Source organism: Callithrix jacchus, chromosome 17, assembly GCF_049354715.1.
Source record: "Callithrix jacchus isolate 240 chromosome 17, calJac240_pri, whole genome shotgun sequence".
Lineage (NCBI taxonomy): Eukaryota > Metazoa > Chordata > Mammalia > Primates > Cebidae > Callithrix > Callithrix jacchus.
In genome coordinates this window covers 16,903,344-16,916,778 of record NC_133518.1, presented here as the reverse complement: position 1 = coordinate 16,916,778, position 13,435 = coordinate 16,903,344, and the positions used below count along the sequence as shown (strand labels likewise).

At 39.3% G+C, this 13,435-nt stretch overlaps 1 protein-coding gene, 1 non-coding gene and 1 pseudogene across 33 annotated transcripts in view; 2 read left to right on the top strand and 1 right to left on the bottom strand.

Moving 5' to 3' along the window:
* Positions 1-13,435, bottom strand: part of PHC3 (polyhomeotic homolog 3) — an 89,214-nt gene that overhangs the window by 47,049 nt on the left and 28,730 nt on the right. For 17 of the 32 annotated variants that reach the window (XR_013528421.1, XR_614698.5, XR_614697.5 and 14 more), the window contains 2 exons: positions 5,204-5,362; positions 2,224-2,322 (listed from right to left, as the gene is read on the bottom strand). The exons of 7 other annotated variants lie outside the window; for them this stretch is intronic. Coding sequence is in view for 14 of the 25 variants with exons in the window: in XM_017965688.4 (XP_017821177.3) it covers positions 2,224-2,322; positions 5,204-5,362 (258 nt within the window). In the remaining 11 variants the exon portion in view is untranslated. The remainder of the gene's footprint in view (positions 1-2,223; positions 2,323-5,203; positions 5,363-13,435) is intronic. 8 more of the 32 variants (XR_013528424.1, XM_078353857.1, XM_078353858.1 and 5 more) reach the window with 2 other exon arrangements.
* LOC118149020 (U6 spliceosomal RNA) lies at positions 5,653-5,760 on the top strand. Its single transcript, XR_004736194.2, has one exon. It is a non-coding gene; the product is annotated as a U6 spliceosomal RNA (small nuclear RNA).
* LOC100400598 (uncharacterized protein C1orf21-like) lies at positions 11,753-12,623 on the top strand (annotated as a pseudogene).

The following is a 13,435-nucleotide window of genomic DNA, read 5'->3' as shown; positions in this document are numbered from 1 at the left end:
GCATGGTGGCATGTGCCTGTAGTCCCAGCTACTTGGGAGGCTGGGGTGAACTGCTTTAACCCAGGAGGCAAAGGTTGCAGTGAGCCGAGATCACACCGTTGCACTCCAGCCTGGACAACAGAGTGACACTCCGTCTCAAAAAAAAAAAAGAAACTATGGAAAACCACAGGGCAAGTTAGGAGAAATCTGAATGTAAATGACCATCATCTTTATAAATTAATACATGAAAATTAGCCTTTATTTGTAAATGAAATAATATGTATTTTATCAAAAATACCAAAGAAATTATCATCGCACTTTTTATTTACCAGAAGACAGAGAACTATTATATTAAATATAAGAGGCCAAAGATCACCCTAAAATATCCATCTCTGCCATATGCAGTCTAAAATATTTATTATGCAGAACACAAAAATACAGCAATATCATGCAAAGTAACATTCTAACTCAATTGTTTTCATTTAAAATGTACTCACTCTAATCCATTCTTGTCAAATTTATTGAGGTGTAACTTACATACAATAAATAATATTACACTGAGTTCTGACATATGTACATACCATAAAATCACTACCCCAACCAAGATACAGAACATCACCTTAATTAACCATTTAAGTTGACTCATGCCCCTTCCCAATCAATCTCTGCCTACTTTCTACCCCAGATACCACTAATCTGATTTTTTTTCACTATACTTTTGCCTGTTCTAGGATTTCATATAATGGAATCAGAATATGTATTCCTTATACCAAGGTTCTTTTGCTAAACATCATCTTTTTCATCAGTTCATTCTTTTATTTCTGAGCAGTATTCCACCATAAGAATATATTAAAACTGGGGTGGGTGGGGAAAAGGTAATAAAATAAAAAATAAAAATAATATATCAAAATTTGTTTATCTACTCAGCAGTTAAAGGACATTTGGTTGTTTTCAGTTTGGGGTTATTCTGAGTACCGCTGCTACAAACATTTGTTAACAGGTCTTTATGCATGTTTTCACATCTCTCAGGGTAAACTTAAGGAGAACTGCTGAGTCACATTATGTGTATGGTTCCACTCTATAAGGAACTGCCAAACTGTTTTCCAAAGTGTGGTTTTACCATTTTACATTCTCACCAGCAATGTATGAGAGTCTGGATGCTCCACATTCTCACCAATATATAGTATTAGCAGTCTTCTTCATTTCAGCCATTCTAGTGAATCTCTGGTAATACTGTCATTTTGATTTGCATTTCTGTAATGATTAATCTGACCATGTCACCCAGACTGGAATGCAGTAGCACTATCATAGTTCATTGCAGCCTCAATCTCCCAGGCTCAACCAATCCACCTACCTCAGCCTCCTGAAAAGCTAGAATTATGACCACACAGCACGATGCCCAGCTAATTTTTATTATTTTTTTAGTCAAGACCAGGTCTTGCTATTTTACCCAGGCTGGCCTTTAACGCCTAAGCTCAAGCAATCCTCCTGCCTGGGCCTCCAAAAAGTGCTGAGATTACAGGCATAAGCCACTGTACTTGACCAATTTTTAAACTTTTAAATTTGTCTAATTCATTTTCAAATTAAAATCCATCTTGACTTAGTTATCACATAAGGAACACTGTAAGCAAAATAATATATCTCACATGATGAGAAATAAATCTGCTTTATGAAGAGAATGTCATTAACAAAAACTCTCATTAACCTTGACCAACCAACATCAAATAACCTAAATATCTGTGTTTAATGGTATATAATTCTACAGAACAAAAAACATTTTCTTTTCTTTTTTTTTTGAGATGGAGTTTCACTGTTGTTACCCAGACTGGAGTGCAATGGCACGATCTCAGCTCACTGCAACCTCCGCCTCTGGGTTCAAGTAATTCTCCTGCCTCAGTCTCCCGAGTAGCTGGGACTACAGGCGTGCACCACCATGCCCAGCTAATTTTGGTACTTTCAGTAGAGACAGGGTTTCACCTTGTTGACCAGGATGGTCTCGATCTCTTGACCTTGTGATCCACCCGCCTCGGCTTCCCAAAGTGCTGGGATTACAGGTGTGAGCCACCGCGCCCGGCCAAAACACATTTTCTTAAAGTTCTCATTGTATTTTATTAAATTTCAATCTAAAATGCATGACAAGGAGCACTGAAACCATCAGTAATAACTTAAACACAGATGCAATGCTTAACTTTAACCTGAAGATGCAGATCTCAAATAACACATTATGAAGCTAGACAAGCTCACCTGAGTAGCTGCAGACTGACAGGAAGGTGACGATGACGACGAGACAACAGGAATGTCAGACTGTACAGCAGCCACAGTGGTAGCAGGTGTGAAAATCAGCTGTACAGACAGAAAACCAAAAAAATACCCTAAGACAAAAGAACATGTCCCACACACAATGTGTAGCAGGCAAGGGAGACTGAAATTTGTGACAGAAAGACAATGCAGTTTAGGATTATCTCCTCAGCAAAAGGTTTTACAGGACAAAAAGAAGTTTCTAATAATAGAGAAATCAAAAAAATCATAAACATTTTTAAAACAGCTCATGACTCTGATGAGTGCAAAAAAAAGCAGTACTCAAAAAAGAAAATGTATTTTGGTGATATGAAATTCTGAGACCAAATTGTATCTCAACTAAGCTATTATACTTAAATTTTTCCTAGCTCAAAACTACTGCGGCAGGATTCCTAAAATGGAAAGTTAAAGCAAAACAACAACAGTCACTATTTTGGGACACAAATTAAATTTCAGCGAGAAACAAAAAGAAACACCAAAAAGTCTTTTCAGTCCTCTTTATCATAAGGATAACTATGCCACATACTACACTCCAATATTTCACCCAGCTACAAAGGATTTATAGGACAAATCTAGGTTGCGCTTTCATTTTGAAACTATTTGTAAAGAAGTATTCATTCTATGGCCGGGCGTGGTGGCTCACACCTGTAATCTTAGCACTTTTAAAAGCCCAGGCAGGTGAATCACATGAGGTCAGGAGTTCAAGATCAGCCTGTCCAACATGGTGAAACCTCATCTCTACTACAAATACAAAAATTAGCTGGGCATGGTGGCTCATGCCTGTAATCCCAGCTACTTGAGAGGCTGAGGGAGGAGAATCGCTTGAACCCGTGAGATGGAGGTTGCAGTGAACTGAGATCATGCCACCGAACTCCAGCCTGGGCGACAAAGCAAGATACTACCTTTAAAAAAAAAAAAAAAAGAAATACTCATTCTCAAACTAAATGCCACACATGTCAAAATTAAACAAAAAAGCCTGCAAAAAAAGCTTCACATCAAAAAACAAAAAGACATATTTAACTTTTTTACTCATCACTTTCCTTTTTCTAAATTTTTTTTTTTTCTGGTAAGAGTCTCACTCCGTCACCCAGGCTGGAATGCAGTGGTGTGATCTTGGCTCACTGCAACCTCTGCCTCCCAGGTTCAAGTGATTCTCCTGCCTCAGCTTCCCGAGTAGTTGGGATTACAGGCATGCGCCACAACATCCAGCTAATTTTTGTATTATTAGTAGAGACAGGGTTTCATCATGCTGGCCAGGTTGGTTTCAAACTCCTGACCTCAAATGATCGGCCCGCCTCAGCCTCCCAAAGTTCTGGGATTACAGGCATGAGCCACCATGCCTCGCTCAATTTTTTTCAATACCAAATAAATGCCATTAATTTCTAAGGCAATACAATCCACTCAGAGATTATCTAATTCAATTTAGTAAATTTGACAGTTGTTTCAAAGAATGTGTAAACACTATATTTCAAAATTGTATCAAGGGTTATTCAGTTCCTCTTGCTATCTAAGTTAAAATATTCAATCAAATGAAGATAAAAAAAATTAGAAAAATAAAAGACCAATTAAGTGACCTTTTAAACTTCAGTTCTTCAGTACACTAAATTTAAGTGAATTAAACCACAAAGTACAATGAGCTTTTGATATCTGTGGGTTTGTTCAAGCAACTGCAGATAGAAAAAATATTCATTAAAAAAAAGGATAGCTGCATCTGTACTGAACCTGTAGAAACTTTTCTCATCAGTATTCCCTAAATAATATAGTATAACAACTATTTAAATAATGTTTACATTATATTATTATACGTAGAGATGATTTAAAGTATATGAGAGGATATGCAAAGGTTCAATGCAAATACTGTGCCTTGAGCATCCATCCTCAGATTTGCGTATTCTAGGGGACAGAGAGGGTGAGCCTTGCAACAATCCACCACAGACACCACAGGACAACTGGCACAACTTTCCTGAAAAGGTAATTTCCAGTACCAATACCCTGAAAGGACTAAACCTAAAAAGAAGATATTCCATTTAGTTTGACCTGTATGAAACTGCTAGTTTTAGAGTTCAAAAGTGATCAAATAGCAACCATTTCAAATGGTTCAACCTAATTTTAAAGCATAAATGATTGGAAACTTTCTTTGCAATTTTAGATAGAAAACTGGAGATGTAGATATATAATCAGTCTACTGGACAAAAAAGAATATAAATATATATTGGGGACAATGCTTTTGTCTAGTTTCTTGTAAAGACATCAAATAAAATACATGTCAACAAATTTCTATATTCCTTAAAGAAGCTTAACAATTAAATTAGGAAATCAGTAAATACTCAAATACAGAATAACCAAATTACCATTACTATATTCATAAAAGATCAAAATGAACAGGAGAACATAAATAACCTTGCAGAATTTGAGATGAGAATAACCAAAGCTAAGAATCATCTGGGAAACTCTCAGGAACTCCAACATAGACTTCAGAAAATCCCAGGACACAAATTCTAACTTATTGAACAACCACGTTTTTTAACATTTCTATTTCACCAAATCTAAGTTGTGAAAAATGATATGATTTTATGGACCACTGTAAGTACCAAGTTGCCATTAGTTATAAAATGCATCCCAATTTCAGAGATGTTAAAATATGAAAAAAAAAAAAAAGGTTTGTTTTCTATTAAAAATCACTCTTGATATTGACTCTATTAGCTTCCCAATGTTGACAATTACTATTTGATACCAAAAAGACCTATTAATTAAAAGTAGACTCTTTCATGACATAAATGTACAAGAGCTGAAGGCACCCCCACATGCACACACACAATTAAACATTTCTTAAATATTAAAAATACCTCTTATTGTATCAAATCAAGAAACATTTTGATCTCTCAAGTCCTTAAACACTGAAAAAATTTGGTAGCTCATATCTTACCATTTGAGCTCGGAGATACATTTGAGCTTGGCTTGCCGTTAGGGTAGGGGAAGTACTCCCTAGTAACATAGTCTGTTGGGTAATACTGCCGCTGGTAGAACTGGAAGCCTGGGAACGGCTTATTAACTGTGCAGGTGTAGGAGAAGTGGAGAGGTTGATCTAAGGAAGAAAACATATTAGGTCATAGGCTTCCATTTCTTGCTTCCATGTTACTGAATTTCACACCAAGCTGCAGTTAGGTAGTCAATGGTATAAACTGTGGCTAAGGAAACCAAAGGAGAAGGCTTTATCTCTGACAGACCCCCTCATTTCTTTGGGCAATTGTTTGCATATATGTATATGGATTGGTTAGTAATCAGGACAATTTTTAAGAATAGCTACAATGTGTTTCAATAAGATTTCTAGTATCTTAAAATATCATTTCCACTACTTCCTAAAAATTAGGGCCAGTGCTCACTTCGGCAGCACATACACGAAAACTGAAACAATACAGAGAAAATTAGCACAGCTCCTGCGCAAAAATAACACGCAAATTCATGGAGAGTTCCATTAGTTTTAATAGAGGATTTTGTATGTTCTCAGCAGTAAGAAATGATCGATGTTTGAGGTGATGGATATGCCAGTTACCCTGATTTGACCACTATGCATGGTATACATGTATTCAAATATCACCCTGTATCCCATAAATATGTATAGTTATGAGGCCATTGAAAATAAAAAATTTAGAGCTAATGTTTCATTTTAATATTCCACATAACTTAAAACATCCTAATCAACACTTTGTCACATTCTGAGGAGTTCGTGAACAAAAATTAAAACATAGATAGTTCATTCACATATATAAAAACATACCTGTAACACACAACTAGTGTAAAGCTGTAACTCAAAAACTCTCAAGCAAAAGAAAATACAATTCCTACTTCTCAAACACATGGAAAAAATCCTGAATATTGACTACAAAATTAAATGATATCAATTCTAAATCTTCTGGGTAATAAATAAAAAGAAAAAAATTATAAACACTAAAGTTTAAAACTTCTGTTAAAGAATAAACTAGTGCATTGTTAACCTCTAGAAGCCTGGGCGTGGTGGCTCATGCCTGTAATCCCAGCACTCTGGGAGGCTGAGGCGGGCTGATCATCTGAGGGCGGCGGTTTGAGACCAGCCTGACCAACATGGAAAAACCTTGTCTCTACTAAAAAAAAAAAGTAAGTGGTAACTGGTTTTATCTATAAAGAGATAACTGGTGTGAGGTAGCTAGGGGAATAGGGAAAACAAAAAGCATACTCTTTTTTAAAATCTTTTTAATTTCAGACAACATGCATGTATTACCCATTTTAAAAATAAATATTTTTGGCTGGACATGGTGGCTTATGCCTGTAATCCCAGTACTTTGGGAGGCTGAGAAGGGCAGACCACAAGGTCAGGAGTTTGAGACTAGCCTGATCAACATGGTGAAACCCTGTCTCTACTAAAAATACAAAAATTAGCCAAGCATGGTGGCACGTGTCTGTAATCCTAGCTACTGAGGAGGCTGAGGCAAGAGAATCACTTGAACCTGGGGGGGCGGAGATTGTAATGAGTCGAAATTACGCCACCGCACCCCAGCCTAGGTGACAGAGTGACACTCCATCTCAAAAAAAAAAACAAGAAATATATTTTTAAAGAGAGAATAATATAATCCAACCTCGAATTATTTTTGTGGAACAAAGCAGAGAATAAAATTAATATTTTATTAGAAAAAAATGCTTTATTGGACTTCTGATTCAAGCAACAAGGCAGACTGAATTAATACATCCATGTGACCAAACAGTATCACTTAAATACTAGATCAATATGAAAAATTAGAATACACAGCTGAACTCCAAAGGGGAGAGAAAAGCAGGGAGAGGGAAATTCCTGGTGCAAAAAAGAAACTCAAAGCCAGAGATGTCATCTTAGCTGACACCAAGGCAGTCTATAAGGGTATATTGGGCCTATAGACCCAGAAGATCCACCTCTGTGCTTATTTCAAGGGAGGGCTACATGTGAAATCCCTATTTTGAGGCAAAATCCTGCAAAGAATTCCCCAATATGTAAAAAGGGAGCTGGAAAAACTCCACCCATACATTCTGAGAAACAGCAAAGCAGTCTGCATCCTCTCTGCTCCTAGTGGAGGCAGGGAAGGAGGCACCTATGAGAAAACCCCAGGCTTGCACTAGATGGGGTATAGAATCCAAATCCATACTCCCTGTATGGTTCCATAAGCCATCCCAAGACATTTACATTTGAACTAACCCAAGATACTTGTTAAACTGAATGGTGACTGGAGGAAGCTGAGTGAAGTCAATACAGGAGGACCTCTCTGTACAATTTTTGCAACCTCCTATGAGTCTATAATTATTTAAAAATTAAAAAGTTAAAAAAACTGTAGAGTAGGCACATAAGAGCTGGTTATCTAATTCTCTAAATTGATATATATATCATGTTTTAATTTTAATATAATATTTATTTTGTCTTTTCCTTTTTTTTTTTTGAGTCGGAGTTTTGCTCTTGTTGCCCAGGCTGGACTGCAACCTCAGCCTCCCGGGTTCAAGAGATTCTCCTGCTCAGCCTCCTGAGTGGCTGGGGTTACAGGCATGCGCCACCACGCCAGGCTAATTTTGTATTTTTAGTAGAGAAGGGGTTTCTCCATGTTGATCAGGCTGGTCTCAAACTCCTGACCTCAGGTGATCTGTTCACCTCAGCCTCCCAAAATACTAGGATTACAGGCGTGAGCCACTGCGCCCAGCCTTAATATATTTAAAGATATAATTCAATGCATAAATACCAATAATACAATACAGAATTAGTCTGTAATTTGGGTCCTACTCCTAACATACCACTGAAACTGCCTTAACAATAGTCACCAGCATCTAACTGACAAACTCAGTGGATTCTTTTCAGACCATTCCCTCGAATCTTTTTTACCAAAGCTTCTTTCAGACCCACTTCCAAAATGTTCATGCTCTGTCTGTAACACTTTTCTTCTTCTTTTTTTTCCTTCGGTGAGATAGGGTCTCCCTTTGTTACCCAGACTGGAGTGCAACGGAGTAATTATGGCTCACTGCAGCCTCAACTTCCTGGACTCAGATGATCCTCCCACCTCAGCCTCCTGAGTAGCTGGGACTATCGGCATGCATCACCACACCCAGTTAATCTTTGTATTTTTTGCAGAGACAGGGTTTCATCATGTTGCCCAAGCTCGTCTCAAACTCCTGGGCTCAAGTGATACCACCTCAGCCTCCCAAACTGCTGGAATGAACAGTGTGAGCCACCACACCAAGCCATAGTTTTCTTCTTGAATTCCTAGATTATCCTATCTATTGCCACAGTTTCAAACAATTCAATCCTGATGACTCTCAATTCTTAACTATAAACCCTTTTTTGAAGTTCCAGATCCAAATGCCTACAGAATACATCTTTCTGGATATCTTTCACCAGCTCAAACTCAGCAAGTTCAAAAGCAAACTAATTATTTATTCCTTTTAAAACAGATTCTCCTCAAATGGCACTGGAATTTTCTAAAATTCTTCAAGACATATTATCTGGAAGTCATCCTGATGCTTTCCTCTCCTTTACCACACACACAATATCAAGTCATGTGTCTTGTTTCTAATTCATCTTTTCGTCTCCTAATTTCCATTCTGATTTTTCGTCACTTAGTTTGAGACTTTGGGCCTGTGTCATTTCCAGCTTGATTACTTTAACATCTGCAAACTGATACCTCTTACTAGAAGCTTGTCACCTTCTACCTGCCAGATAATCTTTCCTTAATTTTATTAATTACCCATTTAAGAATCTTCTGGATAAAGTTAAACCTTTCCTGACAACTTCCCTAGCATCTTCTCCTCCCACTCCACACACATCCTTCCCATTACCCATACTAAGGCATCTGTAATGTCACGATCTCAGTCCTCTACGACACTGGCAATGATATTCCGACTAGACTGAGCATCCTTGCCACCCCATGCCCCAGCCCATCTGCAGCTACATAGTGAACAACTCCTTCTGAAAAATCACCTGCTCTAATAAGCTTTTACATGCATTCCCATATCCCAAAGCAGAAATGACTATTCCCCCTTTTTGCCTAATTGTTACCATCCATATACTTTTAGCATATATTTCTATCTCATCCTTCTTAATTTTTTTTTTTTTTTTTGAGACGGAGTCTTGCACTGCCACTCAGGCTGTAGTGCAGTGGCACGATCTCGGCTCATCACTGCAATCTCTGCCTCCTGGGTTCAAGCAATTCTCCTGCCTCAGACTCCCGAGTACCTGGGACTACAGGCATGTACCACCATGCCCAGCTAATGTTTTTGTATTTTTAGTACAGACGAGGTTTCACCATATTGGCTAGGATGGTCTCAATCTCCTGACCTCGTGATCTGCCGGCCTCAGCCTCCCAAAGTGCTGGGATTACAGGTGTGAGTCACCACACCTGGCCCTAAGTGACAATTTAAGGGTGGAGGCCATGTGTTATTCATCTTCACATATCCAGTATTTACAAAATGTCTTCATTCAATAAGTATATTAAGTTAATTAATATCATGTTATTTTAAGGCATATTTCATAGTTTTCATGTAATGTTTAAGCTTTGCTCCAGAAATTAAATCACCAACAGGGAAGAACTGGACCCAAGTATTTCTGACTCAGGTATTTTGGCATTCAGGGTACTTTTTAAATATCTGAATAGCTCCTTAATTTCCCTTTTGATTTCTATTCAGGTTACTATGCAGTAATAATGCCTTAGCATTTTTTTCAGTTGCTGATTCTTTTGAAAAACAGTAAGAAAGAAGCATACTCTTAGTCAGGATATCTATACATTTTTTAAAGAAAAATACAAGTCTTCTTAAAAAAATAATTGGCTGACAGCTAACAAATCTGAGAGTGCTTTTTAAGGAAGTAGAGGCACAAAGTACAAATAGAATGCTTTTATTTTTCTTAAAAAAGAAAAGAGGAAGTAAGAAAACTAGCAACCTCCTGACCACCTGTATTCTACTCTAGTTGTGACATCAAAGGACAAGTATTGTGTCTACTTTTAAGTTCCATATAACAAGTAATGTTCAAAAACAGCTATCCACTAACAACACCCAACCCATGAAGGCCAACATCAGCAGCCACCTCTGCAAGAAGTCCATCTCCCTGGCTAGCCTGACTGAAAAATTGCTCTTCCTTTCCACAACTGATAAGACTCCTTTTTCCTGTGTTGCTTTACTGACCTAAACTAGATGTCATTACCAGTTTCCATTATTTTCTGTCAGTTCCATGCCAACACTCCTAACTCCCTTTCACTGAAGAGCCTGATCAATCCTGTCACTTCATATCTCAAGCCACACACTTCACAAAGAAACTCACTCACTGAGGCCGATTACTGCAAGCTTCTCCCCACTGACATTAATTCTAGGAGTCACCAGAAAAAAACAAGTCTGCCAGAAAAAGCCACTTAACTCCAACCACCTGTTAGTGTCCGTCAAAAAGTGGGCAAAGGATATGAACAAACACTTCTCAAAAGAAGACATTTACATAGCCAACAAACATAAAGTTCATCATCACTGGTCATTACAGAAATGCAAATCAAAATCACATTGAGATACCATCTCATGCCACTTAGAATGGTGATCATTAAAAAAATCAGGAGACAGCCAGGCACAATGACTCACGCCTGTAATCCCAGCACTATGGAAGGCTAAGGCGGGTGGATCACCTGAGGTCAGGAGTTCCAAGACCAGCCTGACCAACAAGGTGAAACCCCATCTTTATAAAAAAAAAAAAAATCAGGAGACAGATGCTGGAGAGGATGTGGAGAAATAGGAACACATTTACACTGCTGGCAGGAATGTAAATTAGTTCAGCCACTGTGGAAGACATGTGGCAATTCCTCAAGGATACAGAACTGGATGGAAATACCATTTGACCCAGCAATCCCATTACTGATTATATACCCAAAGGATTATAAATCATTCTATTACAAAGACACATGCATACATATGTTTATTGCGGCACTGTTTACAATAGCAAAGACTTGGAACCAACCTGAATGCCCATCAATGATAGACTAGATAAAGAAAAAGTGGCACATATACACCATGGAATACTATGCAACCATAAAAAGGATGAGTTAATGTCCTTTGCAGGGACGTGGATAAAACTAGAAGCCATCGTTCTCAGCAAACTGACACAGGAACAGAAAACTAAATACTGGGGCTCGCTCCCTGCCCACTCCTGGGGGGACGTTCCGTGCCGCGGCCACCGCTTCTTTCACACTTCAGTTGGGAGCTGCACACCGCGCTCAGTTACTGGAGAGCTGGCCGTGCGCCGCCTCCCGCATGCTCGCACGCAGGCCCGGCTTCAGGGTTTTGGGTTCTTACTCCAAGCGGCGGGGAGGAGGGGGAGCCCCTGGACGCACTGTGGGGACGAGGAGGAAGGGGAGGAGGAAGGTGAGAAGGAAGGGGAGGAGGAGGAGGAGGGAGGAAGAAAAACGGCAAGGACAGGGGCGGGGGACGGGAGGCTTGCCACCTTCAGCCCCCCGGCGAGTGCCCAAGGTGCACATATCTTGACCAACTCAGAAACAAGGTGGATTTTCTTTGTGTTTAAAGAAAAAAACAATGTCCCCGTGTCTGTAGAGATGATCTGCAGTTCAGCCCGGCTGAAGCTGACCGAATGAGACTATGGGCTGTGCCTCTGTCAAGCATGTTGCCACTGTTCAAAATGAAGAGGAGGCCCAGAAAGGGAAAAACTACCAGAATGGAGATGTGTTTGGCGACGAGTATAGGATCAACCCAGTGGAAGAGGTCAAATACATGAAAAATGGGGCAGAAGAAGAGCAGAAAATAGCAGCCAGGAACCAAGAAAACTTGGAAAAAAGTGCCAGCTGAAGGTCGGGTGTGGTGGCTCACACCTGTAATCCCAGCACTTTGGAAGGCTGAGGCCGGCGGATCACCTGAGGTCAGGAGTTCGAGGTCAGGAGTTCAAGACCAGCCTGGCCAACAAGGATAAACCCCATCTCTACTAAAAATACAAAAATTAGCCAGGCGTGGTGGTGCACACCTGTAATTCCAGCTACTCGGGAGGCTGAAAAAAAAAAAGTACCCACTTAAATGTCAGACTTAAAACTAATAAAGAGGTTCCGGGATTAGTTCATCAAACCAGAGCAAACATGCACATCTCTGAAAGCCAACAAGAATTCTTCAGAATGCTGGATGAAAAAATTGAAAAGGGTCGGGATTACTGTTCGGAAGAAGAGGATATCACATAGCACCAATTTTACCACTCAAACCAGGAGTTACTGCTGTGTAAATAGGTTACACCCCAGTTGAAATCTTTGCAAAGGTCGGTTCTATTCAGCAAACAGCACTATAGCAAAAGAAGATCGTTCCATATCATACGCCCCATTAAATTACAGTGTTTCTTAATGAACTTGTAAAGGAATATTGCTAAAAACAACAAAAAACTGTTATCGAACTTTCTTTGTTGCTGCTAGTTAAAACTTGTTGCAACTTTTCACTTCTCGTGTCCAGGTATGCAGCAAAATTCTGCAATTTCACCTTAAAGATACTGTTGTTTTACAGATGCTCTCCAACCTATTTTCTATAAGATGAGGTAGTGGTGAAGTCAGATATCAAACTTCTATTCTAAACTGGTTCTGCTTCTAAGACAAGCATCTCCTGCCCTCTCTCCTTCCTCCCCATCTCTCGCACGCAGTCTAGAGATGGACTGAGCCTTGCTTCTTGCTGGCAGTGTTGAGTTTTGGAGTTGGGATGGTTGCTATGGCAAGCCTTGTTCCTCTGCTCAGAAGAAGTGGAGAAGCTATTATCAATTAGAAGCATGGTGTGATGTGACTCCTGGAAGTGACATAGGAGTGGCAGGTTGTTTGATTTAATAGGTATCTTAGTCAAGGACTAAGCTTGCAGCATTGGCTTTGCTCAGATGCACGTGGAAGTGTGATCACAATCATTTTGAATCCCTCCTCCTTTTTCTTCTAAGAAAATAAACATTTTACTGTTTTTATGGGAAAAAAACAAACACTGCACGTTCTCACTCTTAAGTGGGTGCTGAACAATAAGAACACAGGGACACAGGGAGGGGAACATCACACACCCGGGCCTGTCAGGAGGATAGTGGGGTAAGGGAGGGCTAGCAGTGGGTGGAGGGATTGGGGAAGGATAACATTAGGAGAAATGCCTAATGTAGATGACAGGGGGATGGATGCAG